The 26,336-nt window shown below is 43.6% G+C and overlaps 1 protein-coding gene across 2 annotated transcripts in view; it reads right to left on the bottom strand.

Moving 5' to 3' along the window:
- The window catches only part of LOC137533041 (son of sevenless homolog 2-like), a 119,333-nt gene that overhangs the window by 38,074 nt on the left and 54,923 nt on the right, over positions 1-26,336 (bottom strand). For both annotated transcript variants that reach the window (XM_068254179.1, XM_068254180.1), the window contains exons 3-8: positions 20,837-20,968; positions 14,346-14,510; positions 8,399-8,605; positions 5,858-6,001; positions 5,602-5,712; positions 2,160-2,258 (exon numbers count right to left, since the gene is read on the bottom strand). In XM_068254179.1, coding sequence (XP_068110280.1) covers positions 2,160-2,258; positions 5,602-5,712; positions 5,858-6,001; positions 8,399-8,605; positions 14,346-14,510; positions 20,837-20,968 — 858 coding nt within the window. The remainder of the gene's footprint in view (positions 1-2,159; positions 2,259-5,601; positions 5,713-5,857; positions 6,002-8,398; positions 8,606-14,345; positions 14,511-20,836; positions 20,969-26,336) is intronic.

Genomic DNA, 26,336 nt, shown 5'->3' with positions numbered 1-26,336 from the left:
GGCCCTTACGCGGCGGATAGTGGTGCATCGGCGGCGATCGTCTACAACACACAGCAAGCAAAGTGCTTGCTGCGTGTTTTAAAAACAAAAAAAATTATGAAAATCGGCCCAGCGGGGCCTGAGCGGCGCCCTCCGGCAGTAATAGACGTAATAACTCGTCCATACCGCTAAGGAGGCTAATAACATTTTCTAGAGTTATCACCATGGTGATGAGGCATGTCGTATTCAGGAAACATTTTACCTCAGGCAAACCTAAAGTTAACTTCTGTCTTTAAGTTAACTCTTCAATCCTTAAAATAACTCCAGAGTTAAAGACAGGCTGTTTATTAACTGCGTGTGAAAATAACTGCAGAGGAGGTAAATTAACTACAGAGGAAGTTATTTAAGTACAGAGGAGGTAACTTAACCCTCCTGGCGGTCAATTAAAACCACAGCACTATTTTTTTTTTTTTTTTAATCATGAAGCTAGCCTGGCGCTAGCTACATAACAGCCGCTGAGCTGCGGCATCTCCTTACCCCCTCCGATCGCCTTCGGCGATCAGGCCCGTCAGGAAATCCCGTTCTGAGCGAGATTTCCATTAGGGTTTCCCCCGTCGCCATGGCTAGCTGCGTGTAATAAAAAATGTTTTGCAAATCGGCCCAGCAGGGCCTGAGAAATCCTCCTGCGCGGCATAGCCCGAGCTGAGCTCGGGCTTACCGCAAGGAAGGTTAAGGAATGAAGAGATAAGATAACTCTCTTACTGTGTGGTGGTACGTTTTCTCTTGCCTTATTATCTACAGCATGATCTTAGTGAATTAAGGCCATTATATGCTCAATCCAACCTGAATTATCACAAATACATTCTGTTTTAAGAATGCAAACTTTTGCTTTGCACAACCATAGAAACCAGGGATGCGGAGTCGGAGTTGGAGCAATTTTGGGCACCCGGAGTTGGAGTCATTGATTTCATAAGAAGACAGGACACCTTTATGAAGGGCACATTTTTAACATACATTTAAATGTACTGGAAATGTATGCTAGAAAAGCACACAACGGATCCGTTTTTAAAAAAAAAAAACATCAATTTTAACTGGATCTGCTTTGATCTGCTGCAAGTGTGAACCGGCCCTTAGGGAAGTATAGCGTTGCCCTGGATTAATCAGTTATGGGAACAGAAAGAGAGGTTAAGAATTGTAGGAGGTATGGTTCAGCATTTGTTTTAGGGGAGTCGTTTAGGGTTAGGCATAGGGAAAGGGAGCCTGTGGTAAAGATGGTGTACGCAATTTTGTCTTGTTTTAGAAATGTGATATGAGAGAGGTTAGGATTAGAGGAGGGGTTGCTAAAGCTTTAGGGTCACACAGGAACCCAAACTTTGTTCTCTGAAAAAATTGCATAGGTGATACCTGGTGTCCCAACCACAGAGAACATGCCCCATAGGCAATATTCAACCCCTCAAATATCAAACAAAAAAACCTCATAGCCGCCACCAGATGCTGAAGCCACTCAAAACACTTGGGGTTTCATCTATTTCTAAATATAGACAACGCAGCTCACGGAGCAGTGGAGAAGACAGTTCTAATGAACCATGAAAGCTATGATTTTACCCATTTCACCCGCTTCAGACTTGTTAAATCGTATCCGAGATGAGAAACTAACTAGAACAAGTAACTTGTCTATATATCTTATCTAAAGTTTAGATAGTTTACTCAGCAAATCTAGCTGCAAACAGCTTCAACAGTTTATGATTTATTTATTTCTGTGATACAATGAGAGTGGCCATGTTCTGTTTGTCACATTACACACAGGCAAGCTAATCTGCATCTCCAGCCCTCAGCTTGTGAAAACTTAATTCCCCTCTCCTACTCCCTCCTCCCCTCTGCCTCTGAAATCTCTGGCTAGTAACCTCCTTCTTCTCCTCCTGCCCAGACTGAGCTCCCATAAGCCCTTGCTATTAAGGTTGAGAGTGCCAAGTCTCTCTGGAGAAGCTGTGGGCGAGGCTTGATTAGTTTATAGGGAATTAGAGTATTAAAACAAAAACAAAACAAAAAAGTATTTGGCTTGAGGAATGCCCTATAAACTATATGAAAGGAACACAATTACGCAATGAGTAAAAGTTTATCTCGGATCCACTTTAAAGTTGGTTCGGTAGACTCCACTTCTCTGTTTTCCTGGATCTTACCTCCAATAATTCAAAATAGTGCAAACAGTGGTAAACAGGAACCAGCATGAGACGCGGGAGGACGTATCTCACTGCTTCTTTAAAGCCATCTGATATCGACTGTGGAGAGAACACAGGAAGCAGTGAAAAATGCAGCCCTTTACATTCATACCATGTGTTCCCTGCAATGTAAACATTGTTAATCCATGACATAGAGAGTCTGGGCATCAGATAAGTTTGCAAAGCATTTACCACTTTATTTCCTCCCCACAGCAGACACATACAGGTGTATTGGCGGCCTCAACACAGGCCTTTTAAACAATTACCTTATTACCTTTTAAACAATACCAGTTGCCTGGCAGCCCTGCTAGTCTATTTGGCTGCAGTAGTGTCTGAATGACACCAGAAACCAGCATGCAGCTAATGTTGTCAGATCTGACAATGTCAGAAACACCCGATATGCTGCATGCTTGTTCAGGGTCCATGGCTGAAAGTATTAGAGGCAGAGGATCAGCAGGATAGCCAGGGAACTTGTATTGCTTAAATGGAAATAAATATGGCAGCCTCCATATCACCCTCTCTCCAGGTTCTCCTTTAACTCGCTACTGCATGCTTTGCAGTCAGCTACACTATGTTCACGCTGTGTTTTTTGAAACATGTACATTATGGGCTTGATTCACAAAACGGTGCTGTTAGCACGCGATCGCGGGGCCTTGTGCGCGCAAAAAGTCAGTGAGCATCACTTCGCATGCTAACTGTTTAGCACGCCCGTGCTCACAGTTAGCACCATTTTGTGAATCAAGCCCTATGTGTGTATATACAGAGGAATACCTGTTGCCGTTTCATTCTGAAAGAGCTTCTTCTGAGGCACAAGTACTGCCACTGATACTTTTGCCTTGGAAGAAGCTCCTGTGAGGCGAAACGGCCATCAGGCATAAGCCAGTGCCCTGCATCTACTGCCCCCTCATTAAACAGGTATTCCTCTGTATTTACACACAGTGTATTTCCTGATATTACTCAAATAACAGGCCTAAGCAATGACAAACGCTCTCCTTTTCTTTGCATGTCAAATACTTCAGTCTGTTTGTCCAGAGCACGCTTTACTGACCTTAGATGAGGCCATTACGATAGAGCAGTGATGGCTAACCTTGACACTCCAGCTGCGGTGGAACTGCAAGTCCCATGAGGCATTGCAATACTCTGACAGCTCTAAGCATAACTCAGGGAGTCAGAGGCATGATGGGATTTGCAGTTTTGTCACAGCTGGAGTGCCAAGGTTAGCCATCACTGCGATAGAGGGTGCCAACGGCTGGGTAGTACCAGTGTTTTCCAACCTCCACAACTTGCTACATAATAATTTGTTTTTTTTCAAAAACATATTTGTAATAAGGCCTCTTTCACAGTGCGACGTTAAAGTCGCACGTTAGAAAATTTTATAACGCAGACTAATGCACAGCAATACAAAGTCTGTGCGACATTCACAGTGCACACGTTGCGTTGTGTGTAACGTGTAGCAATATTTAGAAGGTGCTCCATGCTGTGCGTTTAGCTGCGTTATGTGTGTTGCACAAGTTCAGTACGTTTTTTTTTAATGTAACGCATGCGCCGTTTTCGTTCCATCACTGTGCGACGAAAATTGTGCACTAAACGCAGGGCTAAATAACGTCCAAGTTATAGTCTTTCAATGCGTTGCATTAGGGGCACGTTATGCGACCTTAACCACTTGCCGACCGCACACTCATAACGTGCGTCGGCAAAGTGGCAGCTGCAGGACCAGCGACGCAGTACTGCGTCGCCAGCTGCAGCCTAATTAATCAGGAAGCAGCCGCTCGTACGAGCGGCTGCTTCCTGTCAATTCACGGCGGGGGGCTCCGTGAATAGCCTGCGGGCCGCCGATGGCGGCTCGCAGGCTAGATGTAAACACAAGCGGAAATAATCCGCTTTGTTTACATTTGTACGCCGCTGCTGCGCAGCAGCGCCGTAAGGCAGATCGGCGATCCCCGGCCAATCAGCGGCCGGGGATCGCCTCCATGTGACAGGGGACGTCCTGTCACTGGCTGCACAGGACGGATAGCGTCCTGTGCAGCCCAGATCTCCCGGGGGAGCAGGTAGGAGAGGGAGGGGGAGGATTTCGCCGCGGAGGGGGGCTTTGAGGTGCCCCCCCCCGCAAAATGCCAGCCAGGAGGAGCGATCAGACCCCCCCCTGCACATCATCCCCCTAGTGGGGAAAAAAGGGGGGGGCGATCTGATCGCTCTGAGTGCCCTTTGATCTGTGCTGGGGGCTGCACAGCCCACCCAGCACAGATCACCTAAAACAGCGCTGGTCCTTAAGGGGGGGTAAAGGGTGGGTCCTCAAGTGGTTAACGTCGCATCAAACGCAACGTCCCACTGTGAAAGAGGCCTAAGTCATAACACATGCAGTACATCAGAAAAACACAAACCCTTGTAATGCACACATTTGAACCGGCGCCAACAAACATCATGGACAGTAAATTGAAAATGGAACCAAACTGTTTCTGGGCACAATCAGTGTTAAGGTGGCCACACACCATACAATTTTTTAAATATCTGTTCAATTTAAGAATTGCAATAAATTTTTCTGACTGTAACATTTCAAAAATATGACCAATGTACCACACACATATGTTCCCAAATTATGATAAAAATGATTGGAAACTGAGAAAATTGCTAGGGTGTTTATATTAATAAATTGACAATCTAACACACACCATAGTCTTTAGAAAAATTGAAGAAAAATTTCCAGCATTCTGGATTTGGATTTTTCAGTCGAATAAAAGAAAAAGAAAAGCTTTTAATTTTTTTCAGGAGATCCGATCATATTTATCGAATTGCCGTAAAATGGGATCATTTTATTGTACCGTGTGTGGCCACCTTTAGCATGACACAAGTTGAGAGTAATCCTTTGGAAACGCTTTGAGATGCTCTAGAATCCCAACATGTGAGCCACTTCTTTTTGAAAATCTATGCAACTCACACCTAGTCGAGTAGAGGTTATTAGACTTCTTTTACATGGGCAGCTGACAGAGGGTACATGGGCAGCTGACAGAGGGTGTATCCATTGCCTGTCAGCTGCTCTGGGGGACCTGCTGGGAGTGGACAAGTGCTCTGCACCGGCAGTGGGGAAGAATCCATTCCATGGATGAATATCAGACTGCGGCAGTAGCTACACCCAAAATTGACATGACACATAGTAAGGCTACAGGGCCTCAAAAAACCTGCTTCAAATGCATTTGAATGCAACTGGAAGCCACATTACTGACCATTTCTGAGGTGTTGAAAAGGGGGATACCAGAGATTCAGCGTTTGCTGAATTTACCAACTTTATAACTTTTTGCCACATGCAATGTTCTGCATTTGCGATTTTAACTCAGTGTCTCAGGTTCATCAAACTAAAAACTAATAAAACTTTAATATCAGCAGACTAACTCTTTGCACTGCTTACCTGAAAATGCAGTGCAACAGTAGATTTAGCCATGAGGTTATTAAATTGTTCTTGAAACTGAATGGCCAGAATGTCCTGGGATAACGTTTCATACGGGTCAAAGGCTTGCTCCTAAAGGCAAAACAAAAAAAATATTTGGTTTATTTTTGACACCAAATTAGGCACACACAAGGCCATATCTGACTCCAGATAAACCAAGCTACAGGGGAACAGTAATACGGGGAAATCCTGCGTATGTACATGGAGCACCTATTACCTCAGCCAGGTCTTCAAAGCAGCTTCCGACAAGAGGATGTGGACTACTCTCATCCGTCATCTCCACCGTGTCCTCAATTAAACCCAAAAGTTTCACCGTAATCTCATGGATGTCCAGAATATTACTGAAGATGATCTCAACGTCCTGTACATAGACAAAATGGACGCCATTTACCAACAGAGAAATTATGTATAGAGCACTGAAGGTTGTTCACTTCAAATGTATGCAGAGAAGTCTTTTGAAAAAAACATCAAATATTTATTGTATTTATAAAGGACTAACATATTACGTGGCGCTGCACAATAGAAAAATCAAAATCAGTTGACATACAGAGAGCTCACAAAAAACAAGAAAGTTGCAAATTTCTGACAACAGTAGCTCAGTGCCTTTGGTCAAAATAGAAACTGCTCAAGAGGGGTGACACACAGTAAGATTGCATAATCAAGCTAGAAACACTACAGAGGAGGGCCCAGCTAGAAATAATATGTGCGTCGTTTTAGAGGTTGCCCAGCAAAACATATAATGGTACGGTTGCAGGGGGGTAGGCGAGCATAAAAAGGTGAGTCTTAAGGGGTCTAATTAAAGGTGGGAGCGAGTCCGATGGCTGGTGGGAGTGAGTTCCAGAGAGTGGGGGCAACCCTAAAGAAGTCCTGCAATCATGCTTAAGAGTGACCTTATAATGTAGGTCGTTACTTACCATGGTAAGCCTACATTTTGACAGGTGTTTTGGTGTAGGTACCAACTAGTGCCGAAGTTATATACTCACTATTTGTGTCCCCACTATCACATACCGGTAACTCCCACAACAGAAAGTGAAACAAAACCTCTGAATGCAGAAATAATAACCCTTTTTTTCCTTTAAGCGCCATTAGGCGTCAGGAAGGTGGCAGCCACAGGACTGCCTAACGCCAATCGGCGTCAAGAGCGGTGGGTGGAGATTACCCGGGGATCCCTCTCAATTACGAAGCGGAGCTCCGTAAAAAATCTGCTAGCCGCGACCGGCAAGTTGAAAAAACACAAAAAACAAAACAAAACACAAAACAGAAAAAAAAACAGCCCGTAATCACTTGTACAGGGCTGCGATCTACTGCAGTGCTGTACGGGGGACAGCTCTGTGAGAGGCACACAATAGATCCCTCTTGTAGGCTCATATTACCTCAGGACGAAAGATAAAAATAAAAAAAATGTATAAATTAATAAAAAAAAATGTTGCAGCAGCAATCAGATGCCACCAACAGAAAGCTTTGTTGGTGGCAAGAAAGGGGGGGGGGGGGGGGGGGGGTGTATGGCATTTGTGTGCTAAGTTGTATGGCCCTGCAACGAGCTGTTAAAGCTGCAGCATCCTTAAATCGGATCCAGATTAAAGATTAACTATAAAAAGTAACTTGTCTATATATCTTATCTAAAGTTTAGGTAGTTTACACGGCATATCTAGCTGCAAGCCGCTTCAACAGTACATGATGATTTCTTCCAGTGATACAAGGAGAGCTGCCATGTTCTGTTTCTCATCATTACACAGGTAATCTGCAACAGCATCTCCACCCCTAAGCCTGTGAAAAATTCACTCCCCCATCCTCTCTGCCTCTGAAATCTCTGGCTAGTAACCTCCTCCTTCTGCCCAGACTAAGCTCCCATAAGTCCTTGCTACATGGGTCTGAGTGTCTTGGCATTTTGGAGAAGCTATGGGCAAGGCTTGTTTAGTTTATAGGGAATTAGAGTATTAAAAAAAAAAAGAAAAGAAAAAAAAAGTATTTGGCTTGAATGCCCTATAAACTATATGAAAGGAACCGAATTATGCAATGAATAAAAGTTCATCTCGGATCCACTTTAATTGTAAAAAATAGATAAGTAATATAATCTCTTACCCACCCTGTTTTAAAAGAACAGGCAATTGTTTGTGATTGCATGGGGGCAGCCATCTTTTTGATTGAAAGGAGGTGACAGGGAGCATGAGACACAGTTCCAACTGTCCTGTGTCCTGATCAACCCTCCCAGCTGCGCACACTAAACTTCAAATCTCAAATTCAAAATAAAATAAAAAAAAATTGCACCAAAACAGCAGAACGAGAACAACATCATCAGAAATCCCATCATGCTTTGCACAGCATCAGGGGAAACATGCCCGGGCAGTTTTCTTCTGTGCAGCTAAAAATAAGGTTTGGTTAAGAAAAAACAAAGTTCTGATGCTGTGAAACTGTGAAAGAAACTTCAAGCCTTTTCAGTGCTGCTGAGTAGATTTTTAGTCTGGAGGTTTACTTTAAAGGGAACCTGAAGTAAGAGGCATAAGAAGCCTGCTAACAGGTGTGTGGTCTCAACTGACAGAGCAACCAGTCTCTCCTGAGCATGCTCAATGTGACAGAATTTTTTTATACCTCTTGTTTTATATATATATATATATATCTTCTCAATTCAAGAATTACAGTCAATTTTTCTGGTTGATTGTAACGTTTAAAAAAAATCTGACACAAGTGTTCAATTTTCATCCCCAATTATGAAAAAAAAGAATGAGAAAGAGTGAGAGGGAATGGACTTCTAACTCACACTGGATGTGAAGAGCTTCTTGCTTGCGAGGAAAGCTTCCCGAAAGACTTTTATGATGAGATTGAGCTCTCTGAGATACTGTCGCTCCCCAGCTATTTCATTCCGCACCAGGTCATAGTAATTCATCTCCCCTGTAGAGGAGGGCTCCTCATCACACAGAGCGACCACTCCAATGTCATCATCCTGGTCAAACATGTCCATCAACACCTTGAGGGCAACAAACCGAAACAACATGTCTTCAAAATGTCACACTGATCAATACACAGACTTACATTACGTTATGCATCAGTATACATCAGCTTTTTGTTGGACACAATCAGTAGTTTAAGTGTGGGTTCTACAATGGTACTGTGATCATCAGAACAGTAAACTTGCGTTATCTATTTAAGCTCTATTATAAGAGACACAAGGCTGTTTCTATCATTTACAATAATTCTGCACCTGCCGAACTCGCATTCTGTGTTTGGTGAAGTGCTAATAAGGTCTGCACAAGGATGATAAGGGCCCGTTTCCACTTGTACGGTGGGAATCCCCGCGGAAAAAATTTGCATGCAGATGCGAATTTCGCATCCGGTTGTATGCAAATTTTCATGCGAATTCGCATACGATTTCGCATGGATGACTATATATGCGAATTTAACCATGGCAGTGCCTGTGTGTTTTTCCATTATTTCTATGCGAAATCATATGCGAATTCGCATGAAAATTCGCATACCAAAACCGCATGCAAATTTCCTATTAAATACATTGTATGTGAATCGCATAGCGGTATGCGAATTCTGATGGCTCTGCCGTGCAGATTTTTTCTGCACAGAAAAACGCTCAGAAATCCTGACAAGTGGAAACAGTCCCATCCACTTGTATTGTCTATGCGAATCCGTATGCAGGAAACCCATGCAGATTTGCTCTAGTGGAAACGGGCCCTAAGAGATGCAGAGAGAAAATTGCCTCTTTGCATTCCTTTTCCCTGTACAGACCATTTCCTATACTGTTGGTAAAATAGGAACAGCACCTGCTGTTTTTTGAAAAAATGTTCTAAAGCCGTACAGATAGGGGTTAAAATGAATGCTTTCAAGGTTTTTCAAAACAAAAGTTTGCTTTCTTAAGACAGAAAGAGTTCTAGTTCACCAAGAGCTTGCTAGGTAGTCTGTAACTCAAAGTTTTTCAAACAAAGAATAAGATGCACTGTTCCCAGTTTGCTACCAGTACAAGAAACTATTACCTATATTCTTACTGGGAGAGGTATCTTAAAAGGAGTCTCAAAACAAAACAAAACAAAAAAAACAATTAGTAAACGAAAAAAATGCATAATTAATTGGGGCTCCATTTGAAGACCTTTCTGAGCACTTAAAGTGTACCTAAGACCAATCAAGCAAAATAATTGATACTTACCTGGGGCTTCCTCCAGCCATCCTCAGGCCATGGGCTCCTTCACCATCTTCCCGAGCTGCTTGGTTCAACCACTAATCGGCCCAGTAACTTGTCTGAGTCGCACATGCTCATTAGTACTGCGCAGGTCCAGCAACGGAGAAGCGCATGCAGCAGGCTTGCGCATGTGCGACAAAGCAGGACTGAGGCAAGTCACCGGGCTGATTAGCTGATTAATCAAGCAGCCCAGGGTGGTGACGAGGGAGCTAAAGTATTTACACGAAGGACTGGAGGAAGCTCCTGGTAAGTATCAGTTCTTTTACTTGGTCTTGGGTTTCCTTTAAACACTAATAAACTTTACAATGAGATATTGAAGTGGATCACAGGGGCGACAGGATGAATGTACTTACAGAGGTAAGTACACCCATCCCTTTGCCTCAGGTTTAGTTCTCTTACATTATAGGAGTGTCAAATATGTTGGATGTTCTAGTGCCTAGGTTCTTTAGAAGGCTCGATGGGGTACTTGAGTGAGCCATAGTTAATCTATTACAGTTCTAGTACGTTTTGAGACAAAAAAAAAATTTATAAATTATATTTAAATAAATCTGAATAAGTATTATTAGTTCATGAAAAGCATCAAGGAAGGTTTGAAAAGCATTTTTCCCCAAATTATGAAGTAAATCTAACAAATATATAAGCACTAATAAGTACTTGAGATGATGTTCCCAACAACTGAGGTTACTTGGCCAACATAGTCATTAATAAAGGAGTACATGCTATAAGAATATTGAGACACTATTTTAGTGTGTAGCGTCCCCTGTACAGTAAGCTGCCTACAGAACCATCAGTCTCCTAGCAGCCTTTACATGTTCTGTGTACAAATTCATTTCCATATCTATATTATCAAATGCAGAGCATACAAAGCGAGGCACTGAACACCTTACACCTAGGCCCACACCCAGCCGCCTCACCCAGACTATTCTTAGAGAAAATGCAATACAATCACTAAGCAAGTCTGGAGTAGACAAATTAGCATGAAGCAAGGATATAACAGTCTAGCACTTAAGGTGCCCACATACTTGCTCAATTTTCCTGGCTGCAATCAGATTGATGCTGCAATGTAGAAGCCCGTTCATAATTTTGATCGTTTCACAGTCAAAATTGATCAAAACTATCAATTGCTCAGGATGGGAAGCTCTCGCTTGAAAGGGGGTGGATGAGTGTGCAGCGGTATCAATGATAGATTTTAGGACCACAAATGAACTTATTTCCCCAACCCCGTTCCCATAGATCTATATTATGCTCCATTTGACCCTTGGAGAGGGTTGCAGCGAAGCGCATACTTACCTGTCTGCTGGCGCACTCCTCCTGTGTCCTCCCTCCATTGACATTGGTGTGCCTGTGTCCCGTAACCCAAAGGCAATACATGGTCGCAGAATGTACGTGTCACGGGGTAAATGCTTCCTGGTGGCGAAGGAGAGAGGAGAAGCAAGCCAGCAAAAAGCTGAGCATACACCTCTGCACAGCCCGAGAGCAGAGCACATTAGATGGGGAAGACATGACATGGGCAGCCCCACAGATTTTCAATAGGGGCACTACAGCGAAAAAAATGTAAAATTTTAAATATGTGCAAACATATACAAATAAAAAGTACATTTTTTTCCAGAATAAAATGAACCATAAATTACGTTTCTCCTATGTTGCTGTCACTTACAGTAGGTAGTAGAAATCTGACAGAAGTGAAAGGTTTTGGACTAGTCCATCTCTTTATAGGGGATTCTCAGGGATATATTTATTATCAAAAGCACTTGATTGCTCTGTCCAACTGCCAAAAAAACTGTGTAGGAAGCAGGGAAGCTGGCCAGCATCATTGTTTAAATCCTTTTTAGGGAATATCTTTATAAAGAATAAAAGCCTTGCTGAGAATCCCCTATGAAGAGATGGACTAGTCCAAAACATGTCATTTCTGTCAGATTTCTACTGCCTACTGTAAGTGACAGCATTATAGGAGAAACTTAATTTATGGCTAATTTTACTCAGGAAAAAAATGTACTTATTTGTATATGTTTGCACATATTTTAAATTTTACAGTTTTTCGCTGTAGTGCCCCTTTAAAATCTGTGTGCAGTGTGTGATATTAATAGATCCCTCTCTGATCAGATTTCAATCAGAGATTGAATCTAGTGGTCACCTTTTTAAGGTGGCCATATACTGATAGATTTGCAGCAGATTCGACCATCAGATAGATTTCTGTCAGATGCCTGTCAGGTGTAATCTGACAGGAATCTATCTGATGTGTGCCACACACTAGGAACCGATTTCCAATAGATTTCAGAATTAAATCTATTGGAAATCTATTGAAAATGTAGCTAAATGCATTATTGCACCATTAGATCCAACGCAACTCTATGGGCCATCGATTTGCTGCCAGCAGCAAATCGACCTAGACTTTCCATCCTGTCAGATAAATCAAATCGTTTGAAATCGGTCGCTAATCGATCGGCTGATTTGAAAGAATCGATTTTTGATCGATCAATTCTATCGAATCGATCGATGGCTGAAATCGACCAGTGTATGGGCCCCTTTAATGAGATGTGGTAAATGTACTGAGGCAAAAGACAACATAAATATTCTAGCAAACCCAGACTGGATTTATTAAGGGTATTAGCTCTTAGAGGACACCTGAAGTGAGAAGAATATGGAGGATGCCATATTTATTTCCTTGTCAACAATACCAATTTCCTGGCAGCGCTGCTGATCTATTTGGCTGCAGTAGAGTCTGAAGTTACAGACAATGCAGTAACTTCAGACACTACTGCAGCCATACTACTGTATGCAGTTAATCCTGTCAGCTCTGACAATAATGTCAGAAACACATGTGCTGCATGCTTGTTCAGGTTCAATGGCTGTAAGTATTAGAGGCATAGGATCAGCAGGACAGCAAGGGAACTGGTATTGCTTAAAAGGAAATAAATATGTCAGCTTCTATATCCCTCTCACTTCAGTTGTCCTTTAAGTAGCAGGTGTTTCCAACTCCACCTGGGTCATAGCAAACCAAAGTGAAGATTGCCAAATAAATAATCTGCAGCAAAGAGATTGTCCTGCTAGCATGTCATTGTAAATAAGATGCTAATAATTCTGGTTTGCAAGCAAATGTAATGCACGTTGTATGCGACTTGGGATTGGGCTAATGAAATTCCGCAGGAAATGTATCCGATTGGCACAATTCTAAGCTGTATACAGTTTGCATTAAATTTGTGCGCTAGCCGGCATAATTAGCATCTCTACTGTTAGTCAATAGTATGATGTGGGTAGAAACAAAAATTATATTTTTAATAGTTTAACCACTTTAGGGCCGCGGTGTTAAACCCCCTAGTGGCCAGACCATTTTTTACTAATTGGGCCGCTGCAGCTTTAAGGCCTAGCTGCAGGGACGCACAACTCAGCACACAAGTGATTTAAAACTTTTCCTCCCCCCTTTTCTCCCCACCAACAGAGCTCTCTGTTGGTGGGGTCTGATCGCTCCCCAGTTGTTTGTTTGGTTGTTCAAAACTGTCCCTATCACAATGTTTGGCGCCAATATTTTATTTGGAAATAAAGGTGCATTTTTTTCAGTTTTGGATTCATCCCTAATTACAAGCCCATAGTTTATAAAGTAACAGTATTATACCCTCTTGACATAAATATTTAAAAAGTTCAGTCCCTAAGGTAACTATTTTTTTTTTTTATTGTATTTTTTTTATTACAAAAAAAAAATAAAAATTGGGGAGTGTGGGAGGTAATGAGTTAATTTATTATGTAAAACTAATGTATTTGTATATGTAAAATGCTTTAGGGTGTAGTTTTATTATTTGGCCACAAGATGGCCACAGTGAGTCTTTGTTCATGCGACCTGTAAGCGTCCGGAAGGACGCTTACAGGAAGCGCTATGAGGCTGGGAAAAATCACAAGGATTGTGCAGTTTCTCATAGAAGCAGCAGATCATTGCGGGGGCTTAGATCAACGAACGGGAATGTATTTTCCTGTTCATTGATCTCCGGGCGAGTGGGCGGCGCATGCATGAGCGGCGAGAGTGCGGACAGCGGCGGTAGCGCGGGAGGTATGGATTTCTCCGTCCCTTGGTTTTATAAAGGTGGAAAAAGGGACGGAGAAATCCGTACCACGGGGGGTAAAGTGGTTAAAGGACACCTGAAGTGAGAGCAATAAGGTGGCTGCCATATTTATTTACTTTTAAACAATACCAGTTGCCTGGCCTCCTGCTCATCTCTCTGGCTGCGGTAGTGTCAGATTCACAGGCTGCAGTAGTATCAAGTATGCAGCTAATCCAGTCAGACTTGAGTCAGAAACATCTAATTGGCATGCTTGTTTAGCGTCTACGGCTGAGAGTATTAGTGACAGAGGCTCGGAAGGACAGCCAGGCAATCTGCAATGTTTAAAAGGTAATAAATATGGCAGCCTCCATGTCCCTCCCAGTCCAGATGTCCTTTAATGCAGTTAACGTAGCATCTACTCTTTAAGCTATAGTGGACTCTCTCAGTTAACACACCACTTCACTGTAATGACTGTGCAGCCATCTTACCTTGTCAGCACACATGGACACTTTAATGTCCTGCTGGGAGATCTCAAAGTGGCGGATGTTGGCGACATAGTTTCCCGCTAGCTTCAGAATGTCAGCTGAAATGTATTCCAGCACAGCCACAATGTAGAGAGCAACGTTGTAATCCACTTTATAGCCAAGAACTTCCTTCAAAGGATAAAATGACAACAAATTAAAGTCTGCTATGCAGGAAAAAAAAATAATGAAGATATCCAAGACGTACATCAGTAAGACAGATATTGCTAGCAGTAATCAGGACTAAGGCAAGGTTTGCAGAATATGACTTTAAACAAAAGGTTAAAGGGATCTCATCATTAAAGAACTACTCCAACCCAGCGTCACATACTGGATCAGTACGGACAAGTGAATGTGGCTGTTTTAATTACTATAGTGATAGCAGTGTCAAGATCCCTACAGGTGAAATCTCTGGATCCTGGCCTTCTGCACACAGTGGCCACACCCCGCCACACTTCTGGCGTGTGTGCCTCCTCCTGGTGGTCCTTATTCTTCCTTCACCATAGCATCCTACGAGAGTCCTTTGTCAAATGTCCCAGTAGGAGTCACATCAAAAGAAGTGCTCCTGGGGTACACCTATCACACGCAGAAGACCAGGATCCACAAATTTCCAAGCAAAGATCTTAAATTGAACTCCAGTAGAATATGCATGATTGTCATACCCTCTCACATCCATACTTGGCATAACAAAGCATTGAGTGATGTTTGGAGAACTCCATAGTGTGACATTGGATTGAGTGTTAAAAGTGTACCTGTGATGGGCTATTTAAATGATTTTGTACTTACCCAGGGCTTCCGCCAGCCCCATGAGCACTAATCCGTCCCTCACCACCCTTCCGAGTGCCTCTGTTCTCCTGGTATCGGTCCTGGGAATCTGGATCAGCTGCGCCAGTCGCCTCATCTGCGCATGCACAGAAGAGCCAACTGGTGCAACTGAGCCAGATTACCGTGACAGATACCAGGAGAAAGGAGTCACTCGGGAGGACGGCAAGGGACAGATCGGTGCTCATGGGGCTGGAGGAAGCCCCGGGTAAGTATAAAATCTTTTAAATAGCCCATCTCAGGCACACTTTAAGTAGTAATAATAGGTCATTCTTTTAAAGCCATCAGCTGAAAAATTATTTAAACACACTGACTAGCCAGCTAGCTGACTCACATATTCCAAAAAGTCTGGAGATAACAGACGCAGCAGTTTAAAATGTTTTTGGTTTTTTTTAACACAAAAATATGCCTTAGGAAGAATACCACGAATCTTAGGTAAACAGGTGTGAAAAGTCTAAGTATCTCAGGCCATGATACACAATGTCTTGAATAGCGGAATACAATAAAAATGCATTAGTGGCCGAGTCTCCTCTGAAGAGATCCGAGGATATCCTTGGTTGTTTCAAAAACCGGCGCTCTGTGCTATCTGCTTGCAGCATCAGGACACTTATAAAGGTCTAAGGAAGCAGGACCTAGACAGCGAAACGTGTTGTCTGTAGTGTTTCTGATAAATCTTGTTTTCTTTAGCTATATTGCAGTTTTTTACTTCTCTAAGGTAAACTACTTTTGCCATTATAAACGGTTTTTAGAATGGTTATCATACCTTGGCTGCCTCCTCCCACCCCTTATGTTCTTGCCCCCACTGTGAACAGTGTCATAATAGCAACTAGTCCCATAGTATCTATTCTATTCCATCACATTTTTAATTTTCTGGAGAGTGACCACCTGGATCCTAAGATCACCCATGTTCCGAGTGGAAAAGGACTAGTTCTCTTCACAGGTGCATCAGCATGGTTGCCGTTTTCGTAACCAGGATCTGTGAGTATTATTCTGTACCACAATTTTCCCATTTATCAGACATACTAATATATATATATATATATATATATATATATAGGTGAGAGACTTAGATATGGAGGCTACCATATTTTATTAATTTTTAAACAATACCAGTTGTCTATATATATATATATAATATATATATATATATATATATATATATATATATATATATATATATATATATATATATATATATATATATATATATATATATATATATATATATATATATATATATATATATATATATATATATATATATATATATATATATATATATAGACAACTGGTATTGTTTAAAAACATTTTACTCCAGGTCTGCCTATAATGAACCTGTTGTACACCCAATGCAGCAGCTGCTACCATTATGAATCAAATGCCTGATGCACTCAGTCTGACAGCTTTTGTCCTTGTGTCATTTTCATTCATAAAACTGCTTGCTTGTGGGAGCTGCAGTTGATATGCAAGCCTCATGCCAGTTATAAGGCACTTTGCCTACCACCAGTGATGCTTGTTAAGTGCTTCTCTGCATCAGGTGTAGCATGCAGCTTGTCATTTTAGACACTGGCAGCCACCATCACACAGTTTCAGTTTGGTTTTTTTGGGGGAGGGCTTAAAAGGAACCCAAGGTGAGAGACTTAGATATGGAGGCTACCATATTTTATTAATTTTTAAACAATACCAGTTGTCTATATATATATAATATATATATAATATATATATATATATATATATATATATATATATATATATATATATAGACAACTGGTATTGTTTAAAAATTAATAAAATATGGTAGCCTCCATATCTAAGTCTCTCACCTTGGGTTCCTTTTAAGCCCTCCCCCAAAAAAACCAAACTGAAACTGTGTGATGGTGGCTGCCAGTGTCTAAAATGACAAGCTGCATGCTACACCTGATGCAGAGAAGCACTTAACAAGCATCACTGGTGGTAGGCAAAGTGCCTTATAACTGGCATGAGGCTTGCATATCAACTGCAGCTCCCACAAGCAAGCAGTTTTATGAATGAAAATGACACAAGGACAAAAGCTGTCAGACTGAGTGCATCAGGCATTTGATTCATAATGGTAGCAGCTGCTGCATTGGGTGTACAACAGGTTCATTATAGGCAGACCTGGAGTAAAATGTTAGGACAATCTTCATAAGACTGCTGCAGGGCTTATAAAGCTTACATGATGTCGAGATTGTTACTGAAAGACATCCCTGAGTCACCGGCCACACCTGCTAGGCATGGATTTGGAAAGGTATCATCTGAGTACTTAATTGAGTTTAATGAAGTTCTTGGCTGACAGTCAATTCCATGCCTAGAATGCAGGAAGCAAGTAAAGATGTCCACTACTGTGACAAGCCAACATTAAGCTGCTTATCTATGCAAATGCAAGGGAATCAGAACACCAGTTTAAGTACACCTGAAGTCAGAAGCACATTATGCTTCTTTAAAAGTATTTATTTCATTTATTTCCTTTAAAAGTAAACCAGAGCTTATCAAAATGCAACAAACGATACTACTTCCTCCAGCAGCATAAGCATGTGCGAGTCCTATGCTGTCCTCCCGAGGTCTGCTGTTCAGCAGCGATCAGCCTCAATAGGCTCAGTCACCTCAGTCCGGGTCTACTGCACATGCATGGGAGGTCTGCGCACGCGCAGAAGACCCATACTGCACACGACTGAGCCTATTACCACGGAGCGAGGACACATGTGACTGGCAAGGTAGCGGAGAGGAACAGTAAGTGAGCGAGTGTGGATCCGAAGCGGCATCCGTCAGAGAGGTCACCCGGGGACCACATCTGTACAACATATGTGTGTATCCACTTATCGCATGCAAGTGCAATAACTTTTATCTTATGTTTAAAAACTGGTTTTACACCACATTAGCGGTTTTATTTGAAGTTGTCATTTCAGGAGCGGGGCCCGCCCCCCCACCCTAGGAGACAGCCATACTATCCCTGGAGAAAAACACATATATAAGTAGATAAATACTTATTTTACTTACATAATGTACCGTATGTATTGTACTGTCCACATTTTGATGTCAGTGAAATTTATAAAGTAGATAAAGAGAAAACTGTTCCAGGCATCTTCCATATTTCTCTCTGACTGAAGCCAATCCTGATGTAATTTCCCCCCTTACACTTTTTTCTTCTCTTACCCGAAATGGTGTAAGCATTGCCAGACGTCCTCCCCACTGAGCGTTGTACTAAAAACTGCGCTGTCATATCTAGCTTGCTTTATAAACACGTGAGCAGCTTGTATTTCAGCAACTTTTGCAGAGAGGTGAGGTTTATTTCAATTCTCAGCCTCGAGTCGCACTGAACTATCCTAAGCCAATCAGTAAGGAGCAGGAATGTGGAAGGGGAGATAACAAGCTTCCCTCTCTCCAGCAACATACCAGAATAGAACAAATATGACAGATAAGATTCATTACAGCAGACACATTTTTGATTATACTGTAATGCTTGCAATGCAGACTGCATGTAGACTACATAATAAACACAGAGCTGTGGGTAAATGGAATTTGATTTTATGGCTGACAATCCCACTTTAACGCCGCCAGGACTTTTGCAGGAGCAGGATGAGACTTTTTGGCTTAACCCTGCACCCAAATCTTCTAGCATCTTACATCTACACTGAGTAACCTAGTAACAGGATTGGCTGCAATAGCACCTCTTACAATGCAGTTAATGCCTATATGGAAGCACTGACAGGGCTCTAGTACAATGTCCCTGCTTACTCATCACAGCATGCTCCACTAACTTTCATAGAGCTGTCAGATTCCACAGAGGCACAGACCATATCGTGCCGGCAAGTGCTTCCTTCTGTCCAGAGTCACAGATTGCCCAGCAAGCTTATGGTGAACCAGAACTACTTGGAATGGGCAAGGGGCTAAAAAGGACCAGAAAACCCAACTTTATAGACCTGAACTCAGAACTTCCTTTCTATTCTAAAAGATAAGCAACAGCATAATAACCTTTAAAGAAAAACATTTCTTTGTTACAGCTGTTACAAATCCTGCAATAAATCTGCATTTTGTCTACTTCTTGCTTTCAAGAAAGCAGAAATATTGTTAACATCCGGTGTTTACCAATTAGATTATCTGCCGTGGCAGTCAGCTAACTGGTGAGAGATCATATTACAATCTTGTAGTCACAGATGATGGGGAATTAAGACAGGCTAAACTCTCTAAAGACATACAGGGTGCATTTCTAAAGGTAGCCATACACTGGTCGATTTGCCATCAGATTCGACCAACAGATAGATCCCTCTCTGATCTAATCTGATCAGAGAGGGATCGTATGGCCACCTTTACTGCAAACAGATTGTGAACCGATTTCAGCCTGAAACCATTCACAATCTGTTGTGGTGGTGCGGCTGCCGCCGCTCCCGCCCGCATACATTACCTGCTCCGCCGGCGCGACTCCAGTCCCCAGGTCTCCGCTGTCTTCTCCGCTCTGGTCTCCAGGTCCAGCATGCTTTACTTCTTCCTGCCCGGCAGGAAGTTTAAACAGTAGAGCGCCCTCTATTGTTTAAACTTCCTGCCGGGCAGGAGGAACTGAAGCATGCCGGAGACCAGACCAGACCAGCGCAGACACGGAGCAGCGGTGACCGGGGGTAGTCGCGCCAGCGGAGCAGGTATATGTATTGCCACTCTATTGTGTCGGTCGTCGGGCACTCGAACTCCGCGCTCCCTACCCGCGGGCGATCGACGGTAATTTTTCCGCACGGAGCGATCGATGGGATCGGACGAAATGGATCGAAATTCAGCGTGTAGCGTGAACGATTGGCAGCAGATTTGATCCCAGTGATCGAATCTGCTGTCGAAACGCCGGCAAATCGGGCAAGTGTATGGCCAGCTTTAAGGTTTTCCTTCTGTTCAAGAGTTCAGGTCCACTGTAAAACAGATGGTATTTGTGATTATTCAGATTAGAGTGAGTCATCATATTCTGTCCAGAGACTGCAGAGAAATAGCTGGCTACTGTAGCCTTCTGAGCCCCATCACTAGATTAAATAGCTACCATAATTTAAGTTAAATATACTTTAGGACTGAGAGAAAATAAAACAAAACAAAGTAATTTGATATTAGCACAAAGTTTTCATTAAACACAATCTGTGTTACATTTCACGTCATTCCAAATATAACTATTACATATTCTCTTTATTAATACAGTAAACAAATGGGAAAGCAGGAAAAGGAAAGTGAAAGAATAATACAGTAGACAGAAAGACAAAAATAAGAATTTTATTTAGAAGGGCGAGGTGGGGGTAGGGGATTTCCTAGTCCCTACAATCAAACATCCTCTTATGGAAACCACATTCCTAATAGACTAAAAGGTCATCTAAAAAGGCTTATAAAGTAGCGTAGCTTAGGAGCTCTGGGCCCCAGTGGAAGTTTTACATTGGGCCCCCTCAAGCGCTCTATTATGTGGAGCAACAAAACCTGGCAAGGACAGGTGCAGCATCAGTGATGTGTAGGCGGGGGAAGAGAACAGTCTATTAATGGTTACAACTAATCAAAGTATCTATAGAAGTGATCATAACCAGCATAGCATCAACAGAGCTAGTACAGTGGTTGAAGGGGTCCCTGGAGCAACTGGAAGAGATGATCAGGACAGTTACCTTCAGCAAGGGATGGATTTTGTCGACTGGCAGAAGCAGAGGATTCCGTCGCTTTCGTTTTTCTATTGCTGACTGAGCATCGGCAATGGCCCATTTATCAATCGGGTGGGGAAACGTTTTCTGGACTCTCTCCTGAGAAAAAAGAAAACCAACAAGCAAATGATGTGAAGCGGTAAAAAAATAACGTATAATAAGAGAACACTTTTTTTGTGTAATCTTTTATTACTCTGGTACACAGAAAACAATATCTGAGAGCACATCCACTGCCTTATATGACAGATAACCAGAAGATCAAAACAGTCAATACTTAAATATGGCCAGAGTGTTTACATGAAGGGCTGATGCAACTATTAAAATGTTAATACTGTGGTCACATATTGAGAAGACTGGACTCTTAGGAGAAATCCTTGATGCTTGGAAAAATTGAGAGCAAAAGCAGAAGAGGCCGGCAGAGGCTAAGATGGATGGACAGCACGTGGGAAGCTATTAACAACAGCTGGGGAGGGGGGGTGATTAAAGGACAACTGAAGCAAGAAGAATATGGCTGTCAATTATTTCCTGTTAAACTATACCAGTTGCCGGGCAGCCCTGCTGGTCTATGTGGCTGCAGTAGTCCCTGAATAACACCAGAATCGAGTATGCATCAGAACTGACAATCATGTAAGGAACCTCTAATCTGCTGCATGCTTGTTCAGGGTCTATGACTAAAAGTATTAGAGGCAGAGAATCAGCAGGACAGCCAAGCAACTGGTATTGCTTAAATGGAAATAAATATGGCAGCCTCCATATCCCTCTCACTTCAGTTGTCCTGTAAGGTTAGGCATCAGGAAGGGGAAGGGTGTGTTTGGGATGGGGAAGGGGGGTTGAGGCGGTTAAGCGTCAGGAAGGGGGTGGGTTAAGGTTAGGCATTTGGAGGGTATGGTGGTTAGGGATAGGCATTGGAAGGGGGAGAGTTCTCTGTGAGAGTAGGGTTAGGTTTAGCTGCCCAAATTTCCCGGTGCCTTTATTTCACATACGCTGAAATCAGGACTATAGAACTTGTTAAATTTAAAGCCTGGGAAGGACAAACTTATTTCAATTTCCAAAGCATTTTTCTTCGTGGACCGGCGGGGGTGGGGTGGGGAGACACACGTCCTAGTGGACAGTGTAGTGCGCAGCGGGTTACGGGGGTAGAGGGGTGGGGCTGGGGTGCGGCGGCATAGCTAGCATAGTTGCCCCAGTATAGGGAGTTTAGTTGCCCCAGTATGGCTAGTATAGTTACCCCAGTATAGCTAGAATAGTGTCCCAGTATAGCTAGCATAGTGTCCCCGTATAGCTAGTATATTATTATTTATTGTATTTATAAAGCGCCAACATCTTACGCAGCGCTGCACAATAGATAAATGGGTTAACATACAGGTAGAACATACGGAAACTCACAACAAAGCAAGATCATGCAAATGATTTGATAACAATACAGTGTCATAGGTCAAAATAGAGACTGTTCGAGTCTACAAGAGGGGTGGTTGCGAGTAAGATTGCATAATCAAGCTGGATACGTTAGGGAGGAGGGCCCTGCCGGAGGCTTACAATCTAAAGGGTGGGGTGGAGACAATAGGTGCGTCTTTTGAGAGGGGGTCTAACAGAACATATTATGGTGCTGGTGTAGGGGGGTATGCGAGCGTGAAGAGGTGAGTCTTGAGAGCTTGTTTGAAGGAATTAAAGGTGGGGGCGAGTCTGACGGCTGGTGGGAGAGAGTTCCAGAGAGTAGGGGCGGCCCTGGTGAAGTCCTGCAATCGTGCGTGTGACTGAGTTATGCGTGATGCGACTAGGCGCAGGTCATTGGAGGATCGGAGGGGGCGGGCTGGTATGTGTCTGTGGACCAGATCAGAGATGTAGGTTGGGCAGGTCTTGTGCACTGATTTGTAGGCAAAGCACAGGATTTTGAAATTGATCCTAAAGCTGATGGGGAGCCAGTGTAGTGCTTTACAGAGCGGAGTTGTAGAGGCGCTGCGGTGAGAAGAATGTATCAGTCTGGCTGCCGCATTCATTACCAATTTAAGTGGGTCAGTACGGTTAGAGGGGAGGCCAGATAAAAGAGAATTGCAGTAGTCTAGGCGGGAGATGACAAGGGCATGGATAAGGAGTTTAGTGGTGTCAGGGGACAGGTAGGAGCGGATCTTGGAGATGTTGCGGAGGTGGAAGTTGCAGGATCTGGCAATACCTTGGATGTGGGCGGTAAAGGAAAGTTCAGAGTCCAGAATAACGCCTAAACAGCGGGCTTGGGAGGTAGGGTGGATTATAGTATTTTCAATAGTGACGTGCAGATCTGGGAGGGGTGCAGCTGTGCGGGGTGGGAATATTAGAAGCTCAGTCTTGTCCAAATTAAGCTTCAGGTACCTGGCAGCCATCCAGGAGGAAATGGATGTGAGGCAGGCAGAGACTTTGTCCATGGTAGAGGAGGAGAGGTCTGGGGTGTGGAGATATATCTGGGTGTCGTTGGCATACAGGTGGTAATTGAAGCCCATGGAGGAGATGATTTTGCCAATTGAGGCAGTATAGAGTGAGAACAGTAGGGGTCCTAGGACGGAACCTTGAGGAACACCAACTGAGAGGGGTGTAGGAGTGGATGAGGAGCCATTGAAAAATGTTGTAAAGGAGCGGTTGGAGAGGTAGGAGGAGATCCAGGCTAAGGCTAGGTCCTGAATGCCCATTAGCTGCAGGGAGTGGAGGAGGAGGGAGTGGTCGACAGTGTCAAATGCCGAGGAGAGGTCCAGGAGGAGCCGGATGGAGTATTTACCTTCGGCTTTGGCAAGGGCGAGGTCATTTACCACTTTGGTGAGGGCGGTTTCTGTAGAATGGGCTGTGCGAAAACCAGATTGCAGGGGATCGAGAAGGGAGTTGGAGTTAAGGAAGTTGGTCAGGCGTTGGTGTGCCAGGCGTTCAAGAATTTTTGAGGCAAAAGGGAGGAGAGAGATTGGGCGGTAGTTGGATGGCAGAGCAGGGTCAAGTGAAGATTTCTTTAGTAGGGGAAGCACAGTGGCCTGTTTGAATACGGAGGGGAAGATGCCGGTGGAGAAGGAGAGGTTGAACAGATGGGTGAGGACAGGGGCCAGATCAGAAAAATGTGGGCGCAGAGAATCAGATGGGACCGGATCTAGGGGGCAGGAAGTGGCAGGTGAAGTTGCCAGCAGCTGGTTGACTTCCTCCACCGTGACAGGATTGAAGGAGGTAAGGGAGGAGACAGAGGAAGGAGTCGGATGTGGTGGGGAGGCGGGGGCGATAGAGTGGAGGAGAGAAATATCCCTCCGGATGGTTGTAATTTTGTTGATAAAGTAATTTGATAGGTCAGTGGCTGAGAGGGTGGAGGTTGGGGGGGGGGGGGGGGGGAGGTGTGGGGTTAAGTAGGGCATTGAAGGTGGCAAAAAGACGACGTGGGTTGGAGGCTTGGGTAGCGATCAAGTGAGTGAAGTATATCTGTTTACTATCAGCGAGGGCAGCATGGTACGTCTGCAACTTGGTCTTGTATCCCAGGAAATCATTGTTGTTGCGGGATTTCCTCCATTTGCGTTCTGCAGCTCGTGTCTCATTTTGTAATTTTCTTGTGAGGGCAGTGTGCCAAGGTTGGGGCGACTGTTGGTACGAAAGGTCAGGGGAGCCGCATGGTCTAAGGCTGCAGAGAGGTTACTGTTGTATTGAGCTGCCGCTTCGTTGGGGCAGGTTAGGCTGGGGAGGGAGGAGGAGAGAGAGTGGAGGGGTGTGGCTAGTACATAGGGGTCAAGGTTGCGCAGATCTCTCTGCCAACGTCCAGTTTAGTATAGTGGGCAGTATAGCTAATATAGTCCCAGTATGGGCAAGTAGTGCCCCAGTATAGCTAGTATAGTGCCCAGTTTAGCTAATATAGTGCCCAGTATAGCTAGTAAAGTGCCCAGTATAGTTAGGTAGTGCCCCAGTATAGCTAGTATAGTGCCCAGTATAACTAGTATAGTGCCCAGTATAGCTAGTATAGTGGCCAGTATAGCTAGTATAGTGGCCAGTATAGCTAGTATAGTGCCCCAGTATAACTAGTATAGTGCCCCAGTATAACTAGTATAGTGCCCCAGTATAACTAGTATAGTGCCCCAGTATAACTAGTATAGTGCCCCAGTATAACTAGTATAGTGCCCCAGTATAACTAGTATAGTGCCCTAGTATAACTAGTATAGTGCCCTAGTATAACTAGTATAGTGCCCAGTATAACTAGTATAGTGCCCAGTATAACTAGTATAGTGCCCAGTATAGCTAGGTAGTGCCCCAGTATAGCTAGTATAGCGCCCCAGTATGGGTAGGTAGTGCCCTAGAATAGCCCCCCTCGCGCGGCTGCCGCTGCTGTTACCTTAGCCAGCGGCCACTTCCTCTATATTCCCCTCTCCTGCCCGTGTAACTGATTCACAGCAGCGCGCCCCGCGGCTGCTGTGATGAGGCAGGAAGCAGGAGAGAGAGAGTGGCTTCCTGTAGCGGCGATGTGTATCGCCGTTACTATAGGAACCGCTCTCTCCTGCTTCCTGCCTCATCACAGCAGCCGCGGGGCGCGCTGCTGTGAATCAGTTACACGGGCAGGAGAGGGGAATATAGAGGAAGCGGCCGCTGGCTAAGGTAACAGCAGCGGCAGGCGGGGGGGGGCAAGAGGACTGCTGGTCCGTGGGACATTTGCAGTTGGGCCGTGGACCGGTGGTTGGGGACCCCAGCTTTAAAAGGGCATTTTCAAGATGACAAGATATGAAACTATCACCTAGAAGAAAACTCAGGAAATAAAAAAAAAGTCAACTGCAAATGGGGCAAATGTCTTGTTGTATGGGAGAGAAGTTAGAACCTTTGAGCTTTTACCAAGTTTTTCACACCCTGTACCAGGGACCACTAGGGTTCTCCCAAAAGCAATGCAGGTCCATTGGGTTCTTACAGACCAGAAGTGAAGGACAATCTCCCTGGTAGCACTAACAGGTTATTGTAATAAATGAGAAGCCTGCCACTGTATTAAAGCTGCTTTGTTTCATAGGTGAAAAAACAGGAATCCAATGGCTCAGCACTGCACAGGGTATGAGTGCTACAGTATAAAACCACAGTTAAATAGTCATTCAAGGTCTTGGCACTGATCAAATATACATGCACCAAAGAATACCACAACATGTTGCCCAGTGGACTGCACCACAATTACATATTTAGCCATGTAATCTCAGCTTTGATGTTCTTGGTGCAGAGTACATGTCCTCGGGTGCATTGTGTCCAGAATTTGGGCAATAAAGTTGTGTGTGGACAGTTTGGCTCTTGGTGCTTTATACCTAATTTTTCATACCATTTTTTCCAATTAATAAAATAATTTGCACCACTGCCAATTTCTTATTCAAAAAGAAAATATATTTAGCATGTATGCACTGTCACAGACAACTACTTCCAAACGGGGGGGTTGGAAGTAGTTGCCTGTGACAGTGCATACATGCTAAATATATTTCCTTTTTGAATAAGAAATTGCACCCCCCCCCCC

The sequence above is a fragment of the Hyperolius riggenbachi genome, chromosome 9 (genome assembly GCF_040937935.1).
Source record: "Hyperolius riggenbachi isolate aHypRig1 chromosome 9, aHypRig1.pri, whole genome shotgun sequence".
In the NCBI taxonomy this organism is placed as follows: Eukaryota; Metazoa; Chordata; class Amphibia; order Anura; family Hyperoliidae; genus Hyperolius; species Hyperolius riggenbachi.
Note: the sequence above shows the minus strand (reverse complement) of the source record. Positions and strands in the feature narration are given on the sequence as shown.